The sequence below is a fragment of the Monodon monoceros genome, unplaced genomic scaffold (assembly GCF_005190385.1).
Source record: "Monodon monoceros isolate NGI ecotype Baffin Bay Population unplaced genomic scaffold, NGI_Narwhal_1 Super_Scaffold_21, whole genome shotgun sequence".
NCBI lineage: Eukaryota > Metazoa > Chordata > Mammalia > Artiodactyla > Monodontidae > Monodon > Monodon monoceros.
The window spans coordinates 75,642,859-75,667,198 of NW_021703778.1; the positions used below are offsets into that span (position 1 = coordinate 75,642,859).

The window sequence follows — 24,340 nt, forward strand, 5'->3', positions numbered from 1 at the left end:
GTCCTAGCCAGAGCAATCAGACAGGATAAAGAAATAAAAGGTATCATATCAGAAGGGAAGAAGTAAAACTGTCACTATTTGCAGATAATATAATACTCTATATAGAGAACAGTTTCCACACGAAAACTACTAGAACTAATCAATGAATTCGGCAAGGTAGCAGGATGTAAGATTAATATACAGAAATCTTTTGCATTTCTTTACACTAATAATGAAATATCAGAAAGAAAAGTAAGGAAACAATCTCGTTTAAAATTGCATTGAAAAAATACCTAGGAATAAACCTAGGAATAAACTTAACCAAGGAGGTGGAAGACCTATATGCTGAAAACTATAAAACATTGATAAAGGAAATTGAAGATGACTCAAAGAAATGGAAAGATATCCATTTGCTCTTGGGTTGGAAGACTTAATATTAAAATGGCCATACTACCCAAAGCCATCTACAAATTTAATGCAAGCCCTATCAAAATACCCATGACATTTTTCACAGAAGTAGAACAAATAATCCTAAAATTTATATGAAACCACAAAAGGCCCAGAATTGCCAAAGTAATCCCGAAGGAAAAGAACAAAGCTGAAGGCACTGCTTCAGACTATGCTACAAAGCAATAGTAATCAAAACAGCATGGTACTGGCACAAAAACATATAGCTCAGTGGAACAGAATAGAGAGCCCAGAAATAAACACATGCACCTATCGATGGTCAATAACCTATGGCAAATGAGGCAAGAATATACAATGGAGAAAAGACAGTCTCTTCAACAAGTGGTGTTGGGAAAGCCAGACAGCCTCATGTTAATCAATGAAATTAGAACACTCCCTCACACTGTATACCAAAATAAACTCAAAATGGTCTAAAGACCTAAATATAAGACATGACACCTTAAAACTCCTAGAAGAGAATATAGGCCAAACATTCTCTGACATAAATGGTAGCAATATTTTCTTAGGCCAGTCTCCCAAGGCAAAAGAGATAAAATCAAAGATAAACCAACAGGGCCTAATCAAACTTAAAGGCTTTTGCACAGCAAAGGAAACCATCAACAAAATGGAAAACAACCTATGGAATGGGAGAAAATATCTGCAAATAATGTGACTGATACAGGGTTAATCTCCAAAATATACAAACAGCTCATGCAACTTAATATTGAAAAACCAAACAACCCAATCAAAAAATGGACAGAAGACAAATAGACATTTTTCCAACGAAGACATATAGATGGCCAAGAGGCACTTGAAAAGATGTTCAACATCGCTAAGTTTTAGAGAAATGCAAATCAAAACCACAAGGAGATATCACCTCACACCTGTCAGAATGACTCTCATCAAAAAATCTGCAAATAACAAATGTTGGCAAGGATGTGGAGAAAAGGGAACCCTCGTAAACTCTTGGTGGGAATGCAGATTGGTACAGCCACTATGGAAAACAGTATGGAGTTTTCTTAAAAAACTAAAAATAGAGCTAACATGTGATCCAGCAATCCTACTCCTGGCTATACATCTGGAAAAAACAAAAACTCTAATTTGAAAAGATACATGCACCCCAATGTTCATAGCAGCACTATTTACAATAGCCAAGACATGGAAACAACCCAAGTGCCCATCAACAGACAACTGGCTTAAGAAGATGTGGTGTGTGTATATATATATATATATATATATATATATACACACACACACACACACACGTATATGTATATAGTGGAGTATTAGTCAACCATAAAAAGAATGAAATATTGCCATTTGCAGTAACATGGATAGACCTAGAGAATATTATACTTAGTGAAGTAAGTCAGAGAAAGACAAATACTATATGATATCACTTATATGTGGAATCTAAAAATATCAGTAATACAAATGAACCTATATACAAAACAGAAACAGACTCACAGATATAGAAAACAAACTTATGGTTACCAAAGGGGAGAGGGAGGGAGGGAGGGACAAATTAGGAGTATGGGATTAACAGATGCAAACAACTATACATGAAATAGATAAGCAAGAAAGATTTACTGTATAGCACAGGGAATTATATTGAACATCTTGTAATAACCTGTAATGGAATACAATCCGAAAAAAAAAACACCTGAATCACTTTGCCATACACCTGAAATTAACACAATATTATAAATTAACTATACTTCTCTTATTTATTTATTTTTGGCCTTGCCACGTGGCTTGTGGGATCTTAGTTCCCTGACCAGGGATCAAACTCTTGCCCCCTGCAGTGGAAGCTCGGAGTCCTAACCACTGGGCCGCCAGGGAATTCCCAGCTATACTTCACTTTAAAAAAAAAAAAGGAATCTTGAGATGGGGAGATTATCCTGGATTATCCAGGTGGGCCCAATATAACCCACGAGGGAGGTTACATAAGAGGGAGGCGGGAGGGCAGAGCCAGAAAACAAAGAAAGAAAAAGAAAGAAATTGGATGACAGAAGCAAGAGCTGACTTGAAAATGGAGGAAGGGGCCCTGACGCAAGGAATGCAAGCATCCTCTAGAAACTGGAAAAGGTAAGGAAATGGATTCTCCTCTAGAGCCTCCAGGTGGGACCCAGGCCTGCCGACCTTGATTTTAGTCCAGTGAGATTGATTTTGGACTTCTGACCTCCAGCTTTAAGAGAACAGATTTGTGTTGTTTTAAGCCTCTAAGTTCGTGGCACCTGGTTACGGCAGCAAAAAGAATATGGGATGTAGGGGAGGAATCACTGGAAGCACTGGGTTCGGGACCTTGCTGCCGTAGCCGGGCCGGGGAGCAGGGATCGTGCTATTGCCTCCTCACACCCATGAGTCGGAAGACTCAACCCTGAACTGCTGCTGCCTTTCCACACCCAGGCTTGCTGGCCTCAAACAGCCCAAAGCAGCCATAGATAGCTTCCAAATCTGCCATCCCAGCCTTGTCAAAGTGCCTCTAACTTCTGGAATGCAGCATTCACACACAGCTGCAGCTGTAGCCACAGCAGTCTAGCAAGGCCACTAGGAAGGGGTAGGACTGGGATGCCAAGTGTTAATCAGACATAAACACAACAGGGGAATAACGAATGATTAAAATGAGTCATATGCGTTAAAACCTGTCTGGGGACACACCCTGAAAGCCTCACCCTGGCTCATGCACGGCTGCCTCTGTGCTTGAATGAGGCTAAGCTATGTGCCCCAAGTCCCACAGCCAGCAGGTGATAAAGCAGGGATCAAACCCAACTTTGTTCAGTTCTACAGCTGGAGCTTCTAGGCCCTACAGAGGGGGAAGCAGGGTCAGTCCCACGAAGGCAAATGGCCTTGAGAACACAGAGGCAAGAGGGAAGCAGGCACTTCAGGGACTTCGAGCAGCTCATCTGCCTTGAACGAAAGGTATGTGGATGGGAGTGGCAAGGAGGGCAGGGACCAGCAGACACCAAGCTAGGAGGGTCTTAAATGTTCTGCTTTGTTTATTTGTTTGTTTGTTCTTGTCATCTGGCCATGTGGCATGTGGGATCTTAGTTCCCTAACCAGGGATCGAACCAGTGCCCCCTGCAGTGGAAGCACGGAGTCTTAACCACTGAACCACCAGGGACGTCCCTTAAATGTCCTGCTTTGTGATCCTAAAGGCCACGAGGAACCACTGACATTTTTTTCTCTTTTCTTTCTTTCATAGGAGGTTTTAAGGCAGGAGAGTGACAAGTTGTTTCACATTTTGTATATGAGGTACGGTTTACACTAGAGATCAGGGAGCTGAGTCAGGGAGAGCAGACTGAGCCCTGACCCTGCTCACACAGGGAGCCCCTCCCTTGCCCTGACTGATCCTATCCTTGGCCTCTCCCTGAGCCTTAATTCTTAATGTAGACTCAGCCTGTCCAGCACCTGAGCCTTTCTCTCACCCAACCATCCCAGGAATGCCACTGATCACAGGGGCAATCGGTTGAAAGAGTGATTCTCTCAACGCAGCCGTTCTCTATCGCTTTGTCTGCAGCCCAGAGCTCACATCTTAAAAAAGCAGAGAAGCGTCAGCTTCCTCGTGAAGGATAACTGGACAGTGCTTGCCTTGCACCTGTGAATCGAGGAGGACCAGGAGGAGTAGGGGTGGGGGAGGAGAGGAAGGTGTCCTAGGACATTGAGCTCCCTTTTCCATAATGAAGGGGGCTCTCGTTACAAACCTGGAGCCTCCTAGCAACCAGATGGGGGTGGGGGAGCACGTAATGATAACCTGGAGCTACGTGTGCTCTGCTGGGCCTCCAGGAGAGAGATCTGACCCCAGGCCCTCCCACAGTCACATCCCAGCGGAGTCTTACTTAGGAGAGGGATAAGGAGACCTGGTAAGCAGGGCTAGCCAAGTCCATCCCTCACTGATATCCTCTGGGCTTTCAGAATGTACAAGCCTTATGGGGAAAAGGCACTTGATTAAGCAAAAATTCACTTAAGTGACATCTCACAGTGTCCCATCCAACACTTGAACGATGGCAATTACCTAGTGAATGAGTTGTCTCTGTGGCTGGTGCTCCAGTGGATTGATGGAATAGCTACAAGGGCTATTTGAAGATTCCTTTATTAAAAAGTATGAGTTCATCCCTCGGTCTTGCAGTGGTGCCTCTAGATTAAAAAAACAAAGCAAAACAAAACTGAGTGGATGCTTCCGCACTTCCAGAAGAGGTCAGCGCCTTAAGGAGGAGCAGGGTTAGGCAAAGTGCCCTTCTTGCCCCTTTGCTCCCCCAAGACCCAGAATGACATCCCCTCCTTCTGGGAAGACTTTGGGACTCATGGCCCCCACTGTGGATCTGGAGAGGGGTTTAAGTCCTGAGGGCAAAGGAGGGCTGTTGAGGGTCTGAGCGAGAGGCATGTTCATTCAACGTACATTCACTGAGAACCTACTGTGTGCCAACCCTGTGCCAGCTCCTGGAAGCACAGCGATTGTTCCTGCCCTCAAGGGGCTTGTGATCCACTGGAGGAGAAGCTGTGTGGGGAAAATCAATCTCAGTTTAGTAATGAGGGTGGAAGGAAGGTGTATGTTTAAGACATGCAGGGGCAGAAGGAAGGCAATGGCACAGAGAAAGATGAATTGCGGGCAGGCTGAGGAATCAGCCTGCCTGCAGGAGGCACTGTAGATGCATGAGGGCCACTGCTGATTGTTTCCGTGTGGAATACCAGCCCAGCATTGTCAGATCTACTGATTTTTTTTTTTCTTTCCTTTTCTTTTTTTTTTTTTTTTTGGCCACGCTGCGTGGCTTGTGGGACCTTAGTTCCCTGACCGAGTATAGCACCTGGGCCCCAGGTGGAAGCGTGGAGTCCTAACCAGTGGACCAACAGGGAATTCCCTACTAGTTTTCTTTTAAGACAAGTTTTTAGAACAAAATTGAGGGGATTCTTTTCCCAAGAAACCTGAAATCTGTTTTTACGTAACCTCCTCTTTGAAACAAAACTATGTGTGGGAAGCAAACAAGTGTGCAGGCCACCAATTTGCAACCTCTGGATGCAACAAAGAGAAACACCCAGGGAACTGGAGGGTGAGTAGGGTCAGCGTGGCCTGAGAGGGATGTCACTGGGCTAGAGAAGTTCTCAAAACGCCCCCCCCCCCCGCACTGGGCAGGAGGACCACCTGCAGCTTCCTGGACAAGCTCCCAGTCTCTGGCCTGAGCACAAAGAACCCTTCTATGAGGAAGCCAGAGGGAAGGGCCTGGATTCGACCTTCCTTTGAGAGATGCAGGACCCTGTGGGAGACCCACATGCTGAGTGGGCAAGACTGGACTCCATGTCTGGGGCCCACCCTGAATGGCCTCTCCTCTTACCTTCATCAGGCCTGGAGTGAAATCCATCCTGAGAGAGTGGCACCCCATTCTCAGGCACCAGGGACACTGCAGTGTGCCCCGCCCATGAAAGGGGTGGTAGGCTGAGTGCCCTGGGCCTTGTCAGGCTGGTCTCCTGCCTCATGCTCCTGGTTCCTCTGCCAGGGACTTCCTGCCCACCCCCTTGGGGGCACAGGCTGCCCCCAGCCATCCTCACTCCAACACTGGGCTCATCACTCCTGGGACTCACCCTCTCTTGTTGGTTTTATGGATTTAACTCTCCACACTTGCCCTGGGTCCCTGGGGCAAATGTGCCACCCCCCAACACTGTCCTACCAGGGAGTGGTCAGTCTTGGGGGCAAAGGGGAGAGATGGTGCCAGGGTTCTGCCCCTCTCCCTGCACTCCGGGGTCACCAGTGAACTCTTTTCCTTCCCCACCTCTCCAAAGTGGACGTAACCATCACTACCTCCTCTGGGAAGCCTCTCACAGTCTACTACTTGGCTCAGGGAAAATTCTCCATCCCTACCAAGATCTCCTGGAAAAGTCCTACCACTGGCCACAAGGAAACCACACAAAAATCAGGGTCCCCAGGCCTCTCTCCACAAGTCCTCCACAGGCTGTGCCTTGTAGTGACCCCTGCCCTGTCTTACCTTCTTGGGGGTGGAGGCTGGGTCAGGTAGAGTGAAGGGCAGGTGAGCTGGTGTCTGCGGTGCTTCTAAGATGGCAGCAGCACCGGTGGGAAGGGAAGGGCGCCCTGCTGGTGCTGCAGCATGGATCGTTGTCCACAGGGGGAAGCTTCCACCCTCTGCAGGGATCAGGGAGGGAGCAGCCTGAACAGGGAACTGAGAGCCGCAGGCAGGTGTGTGAGCTTGAGCCTTCCTGGCAGGGAGTCAGATATGATCAGGCACAGTGCCTGGGTGTGGACAGCACGGGCCTGAGGTTACCCACCTCGGTGTCCTTGGCTGACATGGCTGGGGACAGGAAAGTGGGAGAGCTGGGTGGTGATGGTGGCTACGCAAACTTCTGTAGTCAGGGTTCAGGGCAGGAAGGTGGGCAGAGTCAGCTCTCATCAGGATCTTGGCTAGCTCACCTCTAATGGGGCCAGTGAGGTCCCAGCATCCCCCCACCCCACCCCCACACCCTGCCCCATGGAGGAAAGAAAGGTTCAGTGAGAATGCGTTGCAGGAGGGGTGTTTAATCTAGTTGTGAGATACTTTGGGGAGTCAGCATATGTATTTTACTTACCATTGTGCTAATCACGTGATGCTCTCACCTACTCATCACAGTGGGTCTCTACCACGATGCTCTCTTCTGGATAATGCCTTACCGAGCTCCCTTCTCCCTCCCGGCCTCAGACTAGACAGGAAACCTTGATTCCTCCTGCCACGGTCAAGAAAATGGAGTGGCTCTGAAGAGGCTGTGGGACCCTCAAGTCCCTCGCTGCAGGTGCTCTCATCTTTCCCATCCTGCACCAACACGCACCCTCTGCTTCAGCAAGGCTTTTCTCTGCTGTCCCCCGAATGGCCACCCCAGCCATCTTGGTAAAGTTACACCTACCCCAGATGTCCTTCATTCCCACTTCCAAGTGTCCAAGTGCTACTCCATTGCAAATGAATTCCATTTCAAATCCTCCTCCTTCCAGCATCCTTTCCTAGATATTCCGACCCCTAACTAATGCCAGCTCAGCCCAGACCAGAAAAGGGCTGGAAATTTCTTGGGCTGAGGACAGCCTAGTCTTCCTGGCTCTGCTGGAGACATGAGAAGGGGAAGAGGACAATTTTAACCTGGGGCTGTTTTCTGCTGATCCCTAGTCCATGCCCCAGACCCACAGGGAACCAAGGGCAGGTTCTAGGAGTCTCGTTCCTGAGGGCCTAAGCCCTGGTGAGCACTGGTTAGTTGTGCCGAGGGAAATCCATGCTCTGGCAACATCTCTACTTGCGGGGGTTCCTGGTACCCTGAAGCTAGGAGTGTGGGAAGCATGGGGAAGTCTAGATCCAGATCCTATTTCTGCATTTAGGAGCTGGCTGTTTTGGGAAGTATACTACACCTCTCTGGGTCTCGGTTTTCTCATTTGTAAAACGGCAAGAGTCTCAGTTACGTGCAGGGTTCCTGTAAAGTAGGTAAGATAATTTATGTAAAGCGACCAATGCATCAAATAATAGGCATTCCATAAATAGTAGCTCTTATATAGTGTAAGTAATAACAGCAATGGTAAATCCCCAGCTCCACCAATTTCCTACTGTGCAACTTTGAACAAATTCCTTATTTGTTCTTCAGCTCCCTCACCTGTAAAGTAAGGATCGTGGTTCATCCGTTTATTTAATAAATAATTATTGAGCAACCTATTATGTGCCAGGCACAACTAAATCTGTCATTTAGTGTTAGTTAAGAGATGCAGCACAGTGCCCAGCATGTACTAGGTGGTTGATAAATGTCAGTTTTCTTATACAAGCCGCAGCTGGAGGATGGGAGGTAGGTGGGGGGAGGGAGGGGCTGGGACAGAGAAAGGGAACTCAGGAGGGGCAGAGGTGGAAGGTTGGGCCTGCCTTGAATTCCCAGCTTCCTCCCCTGCCCTTTTTTCCTTCTCTTGACAGAGCCTCGCTTTGTCTCTAAAGGCGGGGGATGGTGCTGGGGCCTCTGAATAGTTTGCCCCTCTTTCTGCCCCTTGGTTTCATCAGACTACTTCTGTAGACTAGATCATCTGTCCCTTGCCTGTAAAATGGAGACAGTGTCTTATTCTCAGACATTGGGGCACTGCAATGTGCCCGCCCCATTAAAGTGGCATCAGGCTGAGGACCCCTGCCCCCACAAGGACATGTTCCAGAGCTGTCTCCTCACTAAGCTGGTCAAGCTTCAGGTTCCTTTCTCAGGGATCACAGGCTGGACCCAAGGCCTGTGGGCTTCTCAGCACTGAAATCCCACACCCTTCCGTTTTGACATTGCCCAACCCCCAGCCACACCAGACCAGACCCTCACAGAGCGTTGTGTGTATGTGTGTGACAAGCAAAATGAGACCTGGTATGTAGGAAGTCTGCAATAAAAGCTGATTGAATGAATGCACAATGGATCCCCTCTGCAAATGGGGCTCATTCATTCATTCAACAAACATTTATTGAACTCATAATCCGTTTGGTTCCAGGCTCTGTGTCAAGGGCTGTGACATTCAGGTTAACAGCAGCCAAGCTCTCCAAAGACTGAATGGCATTCACAGGTTTCCTGCTCCTAACAGCCCCAGGCCCACCTGGCTCTTAGAGCACCAGGCCCCTCCCTCACCCCCAGAGACCAGAGCACTGACTCCACCACTGATTTTGACTGCAGCAGATGTTCGAGTGCTGAGTCATTGACTTCGAGGTCGAATCCCGGTGCCATGACCCATCCTGTGCCCTTAGGCAAATTATTTAACTTCTCAGAGCCTCAGTTGCCTCATCTGGAAAACAGGCATAAATAAAAGTGCTTATCTCATATTTGCTGTGAGGAATAAATGAGATGAGGCACACGTTTAGAGCAACACCCAGTGCATAGCACGTGCTCGATGAACGTGAGCTGTTACTACGACTCTTGTCTCACTCTTGTGTCACAAGCGCTTACCTCCCTCTGTCTCCTCCACAGCACCGGCCAGCACAAGCCCGAGCACACAGGAGGTGGTCAGTGAAATAAGACCTCTTGGAAACAGGGAGATCTGATGGGACATTCTGGGTAAGGAAACCCAGAAACCAGCAAAGGCGTGGATGTGGGGAAGAGCCGGGAGGGACAGTGCCCGGAGGAGCAGGAAGATGGAGGGGAAGGTCTCAGGGATGGCAGCGTCTGCTCAGGGACGGGAAGCTCACTACTCAGAAGCAGCAGGTTCGGTGGCTCAACAACTCTGACTGTCCTAGTTCTTTCCCTAGGTGGCCACGCTCTGCATTTCAAGTCATAAGAAAGCCACGGGGATCACGCTCCACTGTCAGCGAGGCCTGGACTGGATGTGGCATAATTATGAAGGAAGACCAGTAATCTGGGGGGCCTTCAGAACAAATACCCACTTTCCCGTCTTCCAGGACACCCTCGCACCTTTGCCCTATTTGGGGCAAGTAGTCAGGTGGTGGACCAGGGAACAGGTCTGGCTAACTGATGGATGTTAGCCACGACCACACGCAATCACAGAGAGCCAGAGTGGGGGTTGGAGAGGGGGCTACCAGGAAAGGACAATGCCTTACCCAGGGCTCTGTCAGAGATCCCTGGCTCTGGGTCTGTTTCTTCCTTGGTGAAATGCATACTATTCTGTAGGTTTCTCTCCCCTGTGGTAAAGATGAAAGACGGTAAGGCTAAAACCAATCTTGCCGTTGGAAAAGAAAATCCAGGGTTGGAGGTAGAACTGGATGTCTTCCTTCAGAGCTAGGTGAGCCCATACTTGGGGTGGGGTGGGGCTGCCCTGGATTGCTCCCTCCTCACTGTCAGGGCAGAACCCAGCTGGCCCTGGGCCCCTGGCATTCATGCTGTGAGCCAGGGTCCCATCACTGATCAGCCCCAACTGCCTGAGAACTTCCTGGGGCTGATAAAGGAGCTCAGACCCCTGGCTCTCAGGCCTGGGCTGGGGAGAGCTAGCCACGGTCCACCACACCCCTGGATTTCCACCCTGGAGGCTGCACCTTGGCTCACATCTTTAGGGCTCTGACTTTAACCCCTAGCCCGAGGGGAGATTCCAACACTGCAAAGCACGCGCCCTAGGCCTGGCCCATCTCATCCTGATAGCATCCCCGGCATCTGCTCGACTGGCCTGCAGAATCTCTAGCTCCTGCACCGCTGCGGCTGGACAGCGCCTCCTCTGGCCCCTCAGGCAGGGGCAGTAGGTGCTGCCACATTGCCGGTCAGGCCCTCCTGGGCCCCCATGTGCAGCAGGGGGGTCCCCAAGGTGTGGTGTCCTTACCTCCCTGATCTGAGCGAGGGGCAGTGAAGCAAGCTGCCGCGATCTCCGGAACTCAAGCTGCTGTGGGGGACAAAGTGAAGCAGTGACCCAGGGACAGCTCCCATTCGATGGGAGTGGCTTCTTTGCCCACTCCACTCAGGACTCCCCACCTGGAAAACACTGGAATCTGGGTTGGGTTGCACTGACCACAATGCATGTCCAGTGCCTTGGTGCTTACCAACCACTTTCACATTCCCCATTTTGTCAAAGCCCCATAGCCCCCAATGAGGTAGGCGAAGACTACCAGACCTATTTTATAGACGAGGTAGATAAGCTCAGAGAGGCAAATGGATTTGCTCAAGGTCACACTGCTGCTAGAGAGCAGAGCCAGGTATAACCTGGAAACCACATGCTCATGGTGGGCAGAGTGGCACAGGCTCTGTGACTTTGGGCCAGTTACTTAACCTCTCTGAACCTCAGTCTTCTCATGTGAAAAATGGGGATAGTGATAGTTCCTATCTTGTTGGGTTATTGTGAAGATTAAATGAGATAATGCTGTAAAACGACCTCGGCATAGTAGTCGCATAGGGACCTGCTCAATAAATGTGAGCAATGACTGTGGTTATTATCCCAAGAATACTCAGACGCTGTCCCTGCGTAGGCCACGGCCCAGATGAAGCCCTGTTGTTACCTCTAGGCTCCAATCTTGTCTCTGTTGGTGTCATTCAAGACCTGCTAAGCTGGGCTCAGGGTCCCAGTGTGGAGAAGCAGGGACAGAGTAGGGCCACTGGACCCTTCTCCAGGGCTGCCTGCCTGGTGAAGGGGGCTGGGAGCCTGTCTATGGCTCTGATTCACAGCCCCACGGCGGTGGCTGCCTGCTTTCTCATGTGGACCTCAGGTCTGCTCAGGGCCAAGCAGGGGCTGACTGAGATTCTGCCCTGAGTCTTTGATCCCTAGAGGTCAAGGCTGAGCATGGGAGCTGAAAGGATCAGGAGTGGTCTAGGCTCTCCAAACAAATCTCGGCCCAGTTCAGCCTGGCCCTCCAGGGTCTGTGGAAGCCCAGTTTTCCAGCATGGAGGCCCGCACATGGGAAGAGCTTGTTCCTTCTCTGTGTGCTGGGCAACCCTGAGACGGGAGGAGGGTGGGACTGTATATATCCAGGTAAGTTTGCCTTGGGGAAGCAGAGGCAAAAGTCAGCCTCAGAGTAAAAGGCACGGGGGTGTGAGTGATCCTGGGCCCAGCTGGAGTGACGCCACCCCCAGGCCCTCGGTCCTGCAGTCTCCTCCGAATTACACCCACCGTTAGCCCTGGGCTTGGACACTGCTGCTTGAGAGCCTGCCTCCTACTCATGAATCCCCTCCAAGACAGGGCCCAGGCTGGCGGCCGGACTCCACCACCGTGCTCTGGGGTCTGCAAGACGAGTCCCAGGTAAGACCTTCCCCACCTCACCTACACACTTTTGGACACCCTCTTCAGGAGCCCTGCCATGAGAAGGAAGGGAGGGTAGTTCTGGCCACACTTCCTGAGACCTAAGAGGTGAGCAGGCATCTCTGTGTCTAAGATGAGCTCTGTGAAAGCTTTGGGGCCTGTGGGGCCGGATCCTTAGCATTTTAAAATTTTATTATGACTGCGTTTGTTTAAATATATATATATTTATAGCTCTGTGTGCCCCCCGCCCCCCGCCTCCCTCCCCGGCCCCTAGTTTTTCCCCTTGGCTTTCTGTCTGGTGGCCATGTAGGGCAGCACCGTCTGAGTGCTCTTGTCTGACACCGTTTGGGTGCTGCTGTTTCTTGTGACCCTTCGGGTCTGCTCGGGGGCCAAGGTGGGGTCTGAGCGGCGGCCAGTCAGTGGAGAGCGCCTCGGCTTGTAGGGAGCCGGGGAGGGCTTGAGAGGGCCCGCGTGGGCCTCTGTGTGGGGAGGCTCCGGGGACAGGCCCACCTCCTCCTCGCCGTCCCCCTCCTCGTCGTCACAGCATAGAGCATGGTAGAGCACTTTGTCGCTGAATCGCACCCTCTCCCGTGTGCCCGGGGTCCGCTGGGGCAGCTGGCCCTTCACAGGGCCAGCGCTGAAGGCCTCCTCGCTGGAGGAGTCCGGGGTCTCCACCCGGGGCCCGTTGGGGATGGGCGTGCTGCCATTCATGAGCCGGTAGTCAGGGCCAGCCCCCGGCCGGGTCGACTCGGGGCCGTCCACGGAGTCTGAGGGGGTGGAGATGTCCAGGAAGGAGCAGAACTCCCAGCTATCCGAGAGGATGTCAGCTGTCATAAAGTCCAGGTGGCCCAGGTCAAAGGGGCCGCCCACGCCCACCTTGTCGCTGCTGGAGGTGCTGCTCACGGTGGCTGTGGTCCAGTCATCTGGCTCCAGTTCGAAGTCGAAGTCCGAGGTTAGCTTATCGATCTGGCTCACCACCTGGCCGGGGAAGGGGAGAGGAGTGAGTGAGAGGGGCCAGGCAGCGGCCAGCATCACCTAGGTGTGAGTGTGCCCCGTCCCACCCTACTACACCCCCCGGCTGATGACCCTACAGGACACGACTGGACTTGAGGTCACCGGTTTGTTTGCCCTGTTGAGGGCCCAAACTGGACCAGGGTGAACAGAGCTGGTTCCAGCCATTCCCCTGGTTCCACGCCTCAGTGCCTTTGGGGGAAGGGGGATGCCTTCCAGCCCTGCACCCCGTCCATTCACAGGTCCCTCTGCCCCAAAGCCAGCTGCTCTTCTGGGGGGCAGCCCTGGTGCTCAGAGCTTGATCTTCCTTTGGTTGACAGGGGGCCATTTAAAAGGGGCTCAGAGACTCCAGCAAGGCCACTCAGCGGTAGGATGAGCAGCCCACCCACCCTTGGAGAGGAAATGATACATGGTAACTGCAAAGAAGGCTCTGCCCAGGCTTTCTGAAGCATCCTGGACCAGCCCCTGCAGTGGGTCAGCGAGTGCCCCCCATGGGTCTCTACCACCCCATCCCTACATAGCCCTGGAGCCTCCTCCATCCTCCCCTTCCCTGCCTCTTGATGAGTGAAGATCAATCCTGGTTTGATGGAGAAGGGTAAGTGATAAGAAAACCATCCATCCTGGGCCCAGAACTGCTGGTTAAGTGCCCTGAGGGGCTACAGAGGTCACTGCACCCACCTGCCCCGCACGAGGTGAAGCCCTGTTTCATGCAGGAGGCCCTGCCTCAGGACAACCCTTGCCTAGGCCACTGTCAGCACAGACATCAGCAATGAAGACAGTGAGGCAGAAAGGGAGACCCAGTCAGACATAGGGAGAGGACAGAGCAAGGGGAGGAGAGGAGATTCAGGCCAAAATCCAAACCAGTACAACAACAAAAGCAAAGCGGAGGGACCAAGAGACCCAGAGACAAAGACACAGGCAGTGAGTCATCAGGCCCAGGAGCTAGCTCCCAGCCCTCTCCAGTGCTCTTTCCCTAGAGTCAGAGAGGTCAGTTAATTCATTAACTAATGAAGTCCCTAATTCAACAAACATTTACTGAAGATGACTGCTGTCCAGGGATGTGCTAGGTGTCCAGCAAGGAGTGCGGGTGGTGAGTGCCTCAAAGTGCAAGTGGAAAGCAAGGGCAAAGATGATGGGTCAGGGGGAGTCTGGCTCAGTGAGACGTCTACCGCGTCAGGAGTCGTGAGCTCTGACGCTGGCAACCTGGTCAGTCGTTTTCCCTCTCTAGGTCTCAGTTTCTCAATCTGTAAATGGGGAGTTGGGTGACTAGTTTATCTCCAAACTTCCTTCCATCTCTGAGATTCTAGGACTCTTGTATTTAGAGGAGTGACTTGAGAAGCTGTTTTGGGGCGTCAATACCTAGGGATGCCCACTTCCCACAGCCCCAGACCAGGGATGGAAGGAACACTCGGCTGAGGCCTATGGAAGAGCTGGGGGAGTCAAGACACCTAGGTTCCTGATTCGGCTTAGACATCAAACGTTCTGTGTCTTTGAGTAACTTACATAACCTCTCTGGACTTCAACTTCACTCACCACCAAGTGGGTATGAATCTCAGGACTGCCAACCTCACCAGAGCTTCCTGAGGAACAACGAGAAGGCAGTAAAAGGGCTTTGTGGGGGCACTGGTGATAAAAGTGATATCATCTCCCATCTCTGAGCACCTACTATGTGTCAGGCTTTCCACCCAGGAGATCATCATCTCCTGAGTTTATGGATGATGGACCAGAAGCACCAGTCACGGGGGACCTGAGATTCCCGCCTCTGCCGGCCCTGCAACACTGCACACGGCTGAGGTGCTGCCATGATTTCTGGGCTTGGACAGGCAATGGGGATAGGGCTCTACCCTCCAGTCTGACCACCCCAGTCCCCCACCCTAGAATGACTCCCCCACTTCAGAGAAGCTCGCATCCCCCTTAAACCCTTGCTTAACCCAAGCCCCACCTGAGAGCTGGTGGGAGCCCTGGCCTAGAGTAGGGGCTCTCAAACCCAGGTGCGCATCAACTCCCCAGAGTTTCCGATTCAGTAGGTCCCAGTGGGGCTCAAGAGGTGCATGTCTAACAAGCTTCCAGGTGATGCTGCTGCTGCCGCTGTTGCTGCCAGGAACAGACTTTGAGGACCACTGGCCTAGGGGACTGGGGATTTCAGCTGGTGAAAAATAGCACCCCAGGGCATGGCCGCCCTGGGGAGGGGCCCTGTGCCCCTGGGACAACCACACGCTCTAATTAGACTCCGCTGATCAAGCAAAGCTGCCCAGAGTCTGCTGCTGTCTGAGGGTGGGAGGATGATGGTAGGAATCTGGAGTTAAATGACTCGGCTGTGAACTCACAGGGTTGCCTGTGGCCAGGCCAGGCCCCGAAGCTGGGCTCCTAATCCCCTGTGAGGAAGATGCAGGGTCCACGGGGCAGGAGCCCTAGAGCCTCAGGCCTGGACACTCTTCCCGCCCAAGAAGCCCTTGCCGGCCACCTGCTCAGGAGGCCTTCACGTTCAGGCCCTTCCCCTTCTCCATTAGAATGTCCCTCTCTGTTTCCATCCTGGGAGAGTGGAGGGAAGGAAGGGAGGGAGGTCTGGGCTCAAGTCCCAAGTCTGCCCCATCTTGGCTATGAGGCTTGAGAGGCAGGTGATTTCCCTCTCCATGTCTCATTTCCTCCCCTGTAAAATAGGAGGACACACCTCTACTCGCCAAACGTTGGGGATTCAACAGATAGGAATGTGCTTTAAACTGCAGAGTCTGCACAGCAAAGCACTTAAGAATCTGGGCTCTGCAACTGGGCCTGGGGACCCAGATTGTATGCAGGGCCCGGGTCAGTCCACAAACCCTGCTGCCCGTCCCTGGTGCCTCATTTCATGGGGCCAGTTAGGAGGGCAGGAATAGGGTAGGCCCCAGGCTACCTACCTCTCTGCTTTGGCTGTCTTGAAATCTATGATTTCTCTCTGAGATTTAATAATCATTTTGCCTACATGTAATTTGGGATTGTCTTGGAGTGCAGGGAAATAATTATATACACAAAAGGAAAGAGAGGGGGAGAGAGAGCATGGAACCACAGAAATCACAGAACCATAGAAACTTGAAGCCAGGAGGGACTGGAGACACCGCTCAGACCACCTTTCCCATTGTGCTTGCTGACGGGGACTAGAAGGGGCTGAGCTGAGACTGGAAGTCAGGGGTCAAGGATGGGAATCACCTGCTCTACAGGGAGCAAGAGTGAGCACTAGAGAGGAAGGGCAGCGCTAAGGGCTGTGACAAAACCTGCGGGGGGCCTCAGGCCCTGTCCCCAGGGTGTCTACAACCTCTGTCCTGGCCACAGCCTCAGCTGCACCACCCTCCGAACACGGCACCCATCCGGTCTCCCTACTCACAGCCGCTTCCTGTCCAGCTCCTGCTGCATCCAGGGAACTTCCTAATCAGCCTGCAGGAACACATCACCTCTCTGCTTCCAGCACTTCACTGCTCCCCAAACTCCTGAGCCTCCCACACACAACCCCACAGCAAATCTGGTCACAGGTCCTGTTCTCTCCAGCAAGCAGCCTCCTCCCTGCCAGGCCTGGCCCCTCACCTGCCCAATTCACTCCACCGAGCTCACTTGTGCCTCTGGGCCGCACCTGGAATGCCTCCTTTCTTTCCCACTCGTTCCCTCTCACTTCCATACGGACAGGTTCCCTGTGAAAGGCTCTGACAGTACCCTGCACCTCTCCTTATTTTCCAGTGGTTATCACTGCTACCGTTTTGTGTGCAGATGTTATAAGGTCGTTGATGTCTCTCTCCTCACTAGACAGGAAGCCCCATGAAGGGCAGGACTGGATCCGTCTTGCCCACCATTGCATCCCAAGTTTGGCTCAGGGATTGGCACATTCTTTACAAATATAGCTTTTGAATGAGTGGATGAGTTGAGACAGAGGGCTTAATAAAACCACTTGGGGCTTCTTTTTCGAGAGAAAGTTCCGTGGGCCTGGACACCCCAACACTGCCTGCCCTAGCCCGCCCTCCAGCCATGGGTGAGACCCCTCTCCAAAGGAAGCACGTCTGTGTTCCCTAAGGCCCCAGGACTGAGGACCCGGGAGGCCCAGAACCTGTTTATCTCCTCCCCCTTCACCTCTGGCCCCTTCAACTCCCTTGACAAGCTGCTACCTCCTTCCCTCCCTCCCAGCTCCCCGGGCAGCTGGTTACATCACTGGGGATTCTGCATTATTTATGACCACTGATTATTTTTTAATTCTTGATTACGTTATTTATTGTCTTCCTGGAGGGCTGTGGAGTTGGGGAAGGGGTGGCGGGGAGCGAGTTGACCGTGCGTGATTCATGATTTTCATCCTGCAAGTTGGCATAATTGGTCGGGGAGTTTCTTGAATCTGTCTGGAGGAGGAGAACGCAAAGGGAAAAGGGAGGAAAGGAAGGTGAGAAAAAAGAAATAACAGGAAAAACTCCGCACAATTCTTGCTGAGCTGCGGGTGATGGAGCTGACCCACTTTGGCACAGCTCTGTGGTCCCTAGCCTCTCCTGCTCCAGCTGCTTCCTGGCGGGGACACATTTATCTCATGCCTGAACGGCCTCGGCTTTCCTTGCCACCTCACACGCAGCGCCTTGCCGAGGTGACCGCACAGTCACCACCAGGCCTGCTCCCCGTGAAAATTGGGTGGGGGGATCCTCCACCACCACCCCTGGCTGTGAAATGTTTGTGCCCACCCCTCCATCCTCCTGAGGTGTTCGTACCTAGGTGGGCAACTGTGCCCTTAAGTTATGTCCTACTCAAGAGTCAGTGATGATGTGAGAGACACCGGCCGATCAACACAAGAGACAGTTTTGAGCCTCCATGCTGAGCGATATCTTGGGGAGGGGACAACCAAGGAGGAACCTGCTCAAGGTAAGCTCAAAGGCCAAAGGCAAGCCCCTTATCCCTGGCCTTGGGGGCTCCCAGTTGATAGGAAACAGGGAGAGGAGCGGGGAGGCAGACTCCCACCCCGAAACACAACCAGGAGATTCCTGGAGAGCGTGTGGGATTCTCACTGAGGACAAAATCCAAATTCCATACTGTAGCCTGCGAGGGCTCTGTGTAATCTGACTCCCTGCTCCCTCTTTGACTTCTTGCTTTTCTCCTACTTCACTCCACTTCAGCTGCACTGGCTTCCTTGCTGATCCTGAACACGCCAAGCCCATTTCTTCCCCAGGATCTTTGCACAGGCTGTTTCCACTGCCAGGCAGGCTCATCCCCTAAATACCACCCTCACTTCCTTTGGTTCTCTGTTCAAAAGCCGTCTTATTGGAAACCCCCTTCATATCCCCATATCACTGTCACTCTCTATTCCCTTTCCTTGCTGCAAGAGGATGGGACTGCCTACTGCATGCAGGAGGTACTAAATGGTACCAGCCAGGAGGTCAGGGTCCTGGCTTTGACCTCCCTGATGATGGCTAAGAAGCTGATGTGACTCCAAAAGAACAAAGCCATACACGGAGTGAGGCGCTGGCCAGTGCTAGAATATTTCATTAATAATATCTAACAGATATGGAGTGAGTTTTGTGCCCATCACTGTGCTAAGTACTTTATATATAATATCACATTTAATTCTCACAACAACCCTGGGGCTGGGGGGTGGGGTGGGGGGTGTAAAATTTGTTATCCTCATTTACATGGGAAAACAGAAGCACAGAAAGGTAAAGAAATTTTCCCAAGTTCACACAGCTAGGTAGGGGGCAGATCTTGGATTTGAACCAGAGACATCTGGCTGTGGAGCCCATACTCTTAGCCTGTAGGCTGTGCTGTGTCTCCAAATTAAGATCCACAGAATTCTGAGGAGCTTAGAGAGCCTGCTGGGATTGGCCTGGCATTCTGGAGTACTGGGGAACCTAGGAGAGATGAGGGCTAATTAATGATTAACCGTCATATCCCTCTGCAGCACAATTTTAGCTTTCAAAGCATTTACATTCCTCACCTCACTTAGTCCATTAAACTACTTTTCCCATTCATGGGACTGAACTTGTTCCTCATCGCCTGGGAGGCCAATGGCAGAGCTACAGCAGGGGTTTGGAAGGGTAGGGGAGGTATGGGACAGGAAACTCCAAATCCTTTAGGGGTGTGAGTAGGTGTTGGCCCCCTTACCGCATGCCAGACCCTGATGAAACCCTAAGATCACACTGAGGTGAGAATGATCATCATCCCCATCTCAGAGGAGCAGACTGAGGCTCAGGGGCCTGGGAAGGGAGTGCATTGGTGTCCCTCGTCTTTCTACGAACTTCAGGCTGTATGCTCAAGAGGGTAAGGAGAGTCTGCCATGATCAGTGGTGTCTGGGGCTGGGGAAGGGAGCAGCAGAGAGAGGAGAATGACAGAAGGGGACACAGCTAAGCCCTTCCTCTCTGCTGGCCTTGCTCCTTCATCAAACACCCTGTGCTACTCCCCAGCAGTCCTGCACGTGAATCTTGTCTTCACATCTAAGTGCTTTGCGCACCCTGGCATGAGAACCCCAATTGGTGAGCCCTGAGCTGGTACTGCCCGGGGAGTGGGGTGTGATGAGGGAAAAGTGTCTGCCACCCTCTCGACTTTGGGCCCATCCATACCCCCTAGGGAAAATGCCTTACTAAGCTACTGAGAAGGAGCGCCTGACAGATCCAGCTTTACGGCCCACGTGGAGGACCAAGATGGCAGGTTCCAGGGAGCAGGGGGACTGAAACCCTTTACTCCAAACCAGAGCTTGGCGCCCCGCTCTCAGTAACCGCATTCCTGATGAATCCCATCCAACAGGAAGTCAGTTACGGCATCTATTCTTCTGTCTGGGCTTCCCAGAGCCTCACCTGCTTTCTACAACACTTCCTCTGCCCATCACCCCATGTCCAGACCCTGCCTGGGGGATGGGGGAGCTCTGAGGCCTGGTGACCCCTCCCAGCTGGGTGCCACTGGCAGCGGGCAGGCTGTGGCATACGGGGAAGACTCTGGTTGCCGTAGCAACCTGCCAAAGTCTTGGGTGGAGGCACATGGCCTACAGGGTGTGTGGGGGGAGGGGACTCATCTCTCCCTGTCCTAGCTCAGGCCTCTAGGCTGCAAATCCTGGGAATCTGAAGCTCTGCTGTTCGAGACATGGGAGTAGGTGAGTGTGTGTGCTGGGAAGGGACATCTAAAAGATCTGCAAATGAATCCTAGCACTTCTGAGCTCCCTGCTTTACTCCTAAAGGGTGCTCCTCAGAGCATCACAGCATGAGCATAAGGTATCACCTCTAGAAGACCCCTGTCAAAATGCAAAGATATCAATTAGCCCACCTGCTGAAGCCCCAGAATAGGCAGCAGGAACCTGAGTTCTAGGCTTCGTTCTGCCACTGGTAGGCTGTGTGACCTTGGACAAGCCCCTATCCCTCTCTGGCCTCAGTTTCTTCAACAGCAAACAAACAGGGATGGTCTGGATGACCTGTGAGATGCCTCCAAGCTCTGGATGGCTATTCGGGGAGGGGTGGCAGATGCCTGGAAGATGCTCAGTTGGGAGTAGGCTCTGAGCTTATTGAAGCTGCCTCCCAGGCTTAGAGTCAATCCTGGCTCTTTCTGGGCAGGCTTGCTGGGGCATAGGTCCCATGCCCCTGCCCAAGACTGAGACTCTGGACAGTTCCCATGGTCCTGATAGAACCACAGAGCGTCTGAAATAAGATGAGGGTGGAGAGAGTCAAAGAGGGGACTGTAGTCCTCTGGACCAATGAGGTTGGGAGAGGAGGGGTTGCTCAGGGGCATCTGGCCTTTGACCTCCAAACTGTATTCTCAAAGATGTTCAGTCCAGACCATGGCCAGCCCAGTCCATGGGAAGAAGCACCACCCTTCTCTCTACTTGCAGCAATAGCCATTCCCACCTCCTGAGAAAGGACTTCCTAGTGCGCGCCTCGATGAGGCTGCCTCTGGGCAGAGGGGCTGCCCTGTCCAACCCCTGCTTCTGTCCCAGCACTTCCACAACCCCCTCTACTCCGAACATGACTCCCTTCCAACACCCTCTGCGCCTTGGCTCTCAGGCCAGGCTAGAATGCCACTTTCCCAGTCAGGATTTGGTCCACCATCACCCCCTCTCCCCAGCCTTCCTAGCGCCCCCATCTTCCCCACACAGCTGGCTGGGGAGAGCTCAAGCCCATAACTCCAGTTCAATCACTCTCCCTGCCATCTCTGCAGGGACCCTGGTTACAAGGAGTTGAAATTTGGCTAAAGCCCACCTGGCTGGCATAATGGCACCCAGCAGGCAGATTTAGGCCAGCGGCTCAGAACGCTGGTCATGCATGTTGGGCTCGAACACAGCCCAGGGGGCAGGGCTGAGGACATGTGTACCTCATTGCCCTGGTGATGTGGGAAGCAGTAATTAAACCGGGCTCCGCTTAGAGAGACAGAGAGGGACACATATCCCAGGATCTCTCACTGACTTTTCAGCCTTGGCACAAAACATTCAGAACTGTGGGACGGGGATGCATACCTTCAGAGGAGATTCCTGCCCCTGCCAATGTACTGATACCCACTAGCAGGCCCCTAGACCCATTCCCACCTCAGGGCAGGGAAGACATAGCTGGCTTTAATTTTTCCAGGATCAAGGGTTCTAATTATCTGTGTGATCTCTGGGGAATGCTCTGAGCTGGGCCTTGAGCAGCGGGGACTGCCTCAGTAGAGCCATCCACACTCTCCCAGGGCCCTTTATAAGCCAGTCAGAGTCTGGGAGGCAGATGGTGGGGTCAAAGGTCAGCTTGGGTCCCAGAAGAACGTCTTCCACTAAGAGGATGCTGTGGGATTCAGTCCTTACTGGCCACCGTGCAGCTCTGAACCATGGGCCCACAACATGCTGCCCAAGCAGTCTCAGGATCACTGAGGCCCCGCCAGCCCTGGGGTACGGTGAGATCTTCAGAGAAGCAGATTTGGGGAAAGAAGAACAAGGAGAAGGAAGTACCCAGCACAGTGACCCAGGTGCGCACAGCTTTGAGCGCGCGCGCGCGTGCACACACACACACACACACACACACACACACGCACACACTTAAACACATACGTGTGAGTACGTTTCCTGGGCTAGGCCCAGGAAAACCGGTCTAGGGGCTGCCTGGCCCCTCACTTACCTCCCTTAGCTCCTTGGCCACCTCCTTGAGCTCCCGCAGTATGTCCTCCAGCTGCCCAATGACCATCTTCATGCGCTGTCGAATCCGCTCCCGCTCGCCACCGCTGCTGGGGTCGTCACTGGGCTGCCCGAGGTCCGGGGTGCCCCGAATGTTCATCCTTTACCACGTGGCTGCAGGCCTGCCCATACTCCCCCCAGCTGGGCACACGCTGCGTCTGCCTCCACGGAGCCCCCCTCAGCTGGGCAGAGCTCCACATCTTAACGGCCCCCTAGCCCACCCTGGCCCTGGGTGGCCCTCACCCAGCCCCTGCCCCCTGCCACCCCGCCTCCTCTACCTCTGGGTGGGGAATGGGACACCCAGAGGGAGACAGAGTCTGACCAAGGGGGGTCAAGATGAGGACACAGGAGAGCAGGGGGAGGGGCCTTGGGTCTCAGGACTTGAAGTGCCTGTGGGTATGCTGAGCTGGACACAGAGGCAGGGGGATTAATCTGCAGGGACTATGGGTAAGAGATGCCCTTGGGATGGGCGGAAGGCAGCAGTAATCCCCTCACAACTCCTAGGAAATTGCAAAGGCAGAGGTCTCGAGATGCAACTGACACCTGCAGAGGGATGGTGGCTGGGGTCTTCCAGATGTGAAGGGGGCTCCAGATGTGGGTGGCTCTGGGAAGGGAGCTGGATTGGAGGAGGGCAGCCCCCTGCAGAGAGAGCGAGCCTGGCGTCAGCCCTCCCAGGTTGCAGCACCCGCCGGCAACGCTGCTGCCTTCCTCCTCACCCCAGCCTGCACCTTTCCTCGCTGGGGATTTGGTTTTATTTATTTATTTTTTTTGTAGGGAGGGATGATGGAGGCAGATACTCTATAGCACAGCCCCTCCCCTAAAGGGAAAACAGGAGCCCCTGCTTTAGAAGCTGAAGTCCTCAGCCTGTGATGGGGCACCCTGCCCTGGCTCTCCCCAACGCCCCCCCACCCCAGTCAGGCCAGGCCCCGCTGGTTCACTGGAGGGCCTCTCCAGACATCCATCCTCCCTCCTAGTGCCCCCGGGGTGCCCTCGTTCCCCGCTGGACCTTCCCTTCCCCTGCCCCGCCTTCCGTGAGAACCCCCTCTCCGCTCCCGGACTCACCAAGGGGGGGAGTGGGGGCACTGGCCTTCCTTCCGCGCAGCGTCGGGGGCCAAGTCCCAAGGCGAGGTTGGGGGGCCCCCAAGGCTCCCTAGGGCGGGCTTCTCTCTCTGGACCCTTCGGTCCTTGGCCTCAAGGAGGTCCTCAGAGCCGCCACTGGAGACATCTGGACGGTGGGAGGGGGCGGGGCCTCCACGCTCCAAGGAAGAGGGCAGGAAAAATCTCTCCCAACCCCCGCCGGGCTCTGGTGGGGAATGAGCAAGGGTCCGGCGGGTCTGGGGCTCTGAGGCCACAGGTGAACCGGGCACAGGGCGACCGAGGCGACGCCGGTCCGGTCCCAGCACGCAAGCCAAAGTCTGAGGGATCGGAGGGCGCCGGGATCCCTTCAGCCCACGCCCGGCATTCCCGGGGCTCGGCACCGTCCTGAATTCGCTCTGTCCAGTCCAGATCGGCCGGCTCCGGGCTCTGCCGGGGTCTGCCCTGCCCTGCCCGGAGTGAGCTGGCACCCGTGGGCGCCCGGGGCGCGCTCAGCCCGGACCCCGAATGACCGCGCTCCAGCACCTGCGGCGTCCGGAGCGGCCGCGAGGGTCCGCTCAGTCTAGCCCCGGGGTCCTCCGGGGCGACAACGCTCCCGCGGCTCAGTCCACGGTCGGAAAGGTCCGGAATCGCCGGGCCCCGGGGGGAGGGGCGGTGTTGGCCGCAGGGACCAGGTCCCCGCCGGGCCGGGCCGAGGGAGAGCGGGGCAGGGGGCCCGGCCGGGCTGGGTCTGGCGGCCGGGCGCGGGCGGGAGCGGCGCCGGGTGGAGGAGAGGAGGCGAGAAGAGCAAGAGGAGGAGGCGAGGCGAGGCGAGGCGAGACGAGGGGAGGGAGCGCGCGGCGGGCCCGGCGGGCCGGGGCGCACGGGGCTCGCAGCCTCCGCTCCGCTCCGCCGCCTCCCGCCCGCTGGCCCTCGGCTCGCAGCCTGGCCAGTCCCCGGGCGCCCGGTTGTGCCGGTGGGGCCACCGGGCGCCGGGTCGGGCTGGGCCTCCCTCGGCCGCCTCGCCCCGCCCTGCCCCGCCGGGCTCCGCGGGCCTGGGCCCGCTTCCCGAGCG

At 53.9% G+C, this 24,340-nt stretch overlaps 1 protein-coding gene across 2 annotated transcripts; it reads right to left on the bottom strand.

Moving 5' to 3' along the window:
• Nucleotides 1-12,241: 12,241 nt before the first annotated feature.
• INSYN1 (inhibitory synaptic factor 1) lies at nucleotides 12,242-24,028 on the bottom strand. Of its 2 annotated transcripts, XM_029238746.1 has the most exons (3): nucleotides 23,254-24,028; nucleotides 22,136-22,830; nucleotides 12,242-13,045 (listed from the first exon to the last, which is right to left on the bottom strand). In XM_029238746.1, exons 2-3 carry the CDS (start codon nucleotides 22,289-22,291, stop codon nucleotides 12,338-12,340), a joined length of 864 nt encoding a protein of 287 aa, XP_029094579.1. In that variant the 5' UTR covers nucleotides 22,292-22,830; nucleotides 23,254-24,028; the 3' UTR covers nucleotides 12,242-12,337. The 2 variants fall into 2 exon arrangements, with proteins under 2 accessions (XP_029094579.1, XP_029094580.1); XM_029238747.1 differs by lacking the exon at nucleotides 23,254-24,028 and having other exon boundaries at nucleotides 22,136-22,919.
• Between the last annotated feature and the right edge of the window lie 312 nt (nucleotides 24,029-24,340).

What these genes read in the sequence shown, in the direction of transcription:
- INSYN1 (XM_029238746.1), bottom strand. Translation starts at nt 22,291, where the DNA reads ATGAACATTCGGGGCACCCCGGACCTCGGGCAGCCCAGTGACGACCCC. An exon ending in TGGCCAAGGAGCTAAGGGAG is followed by an intron (nt 13,046 to 22,135) that starts GTAAGTGAGGGG and finishes TTCCCCGGCCAG; the next exon opens with GTGGTGAGCCAGATCGATAA.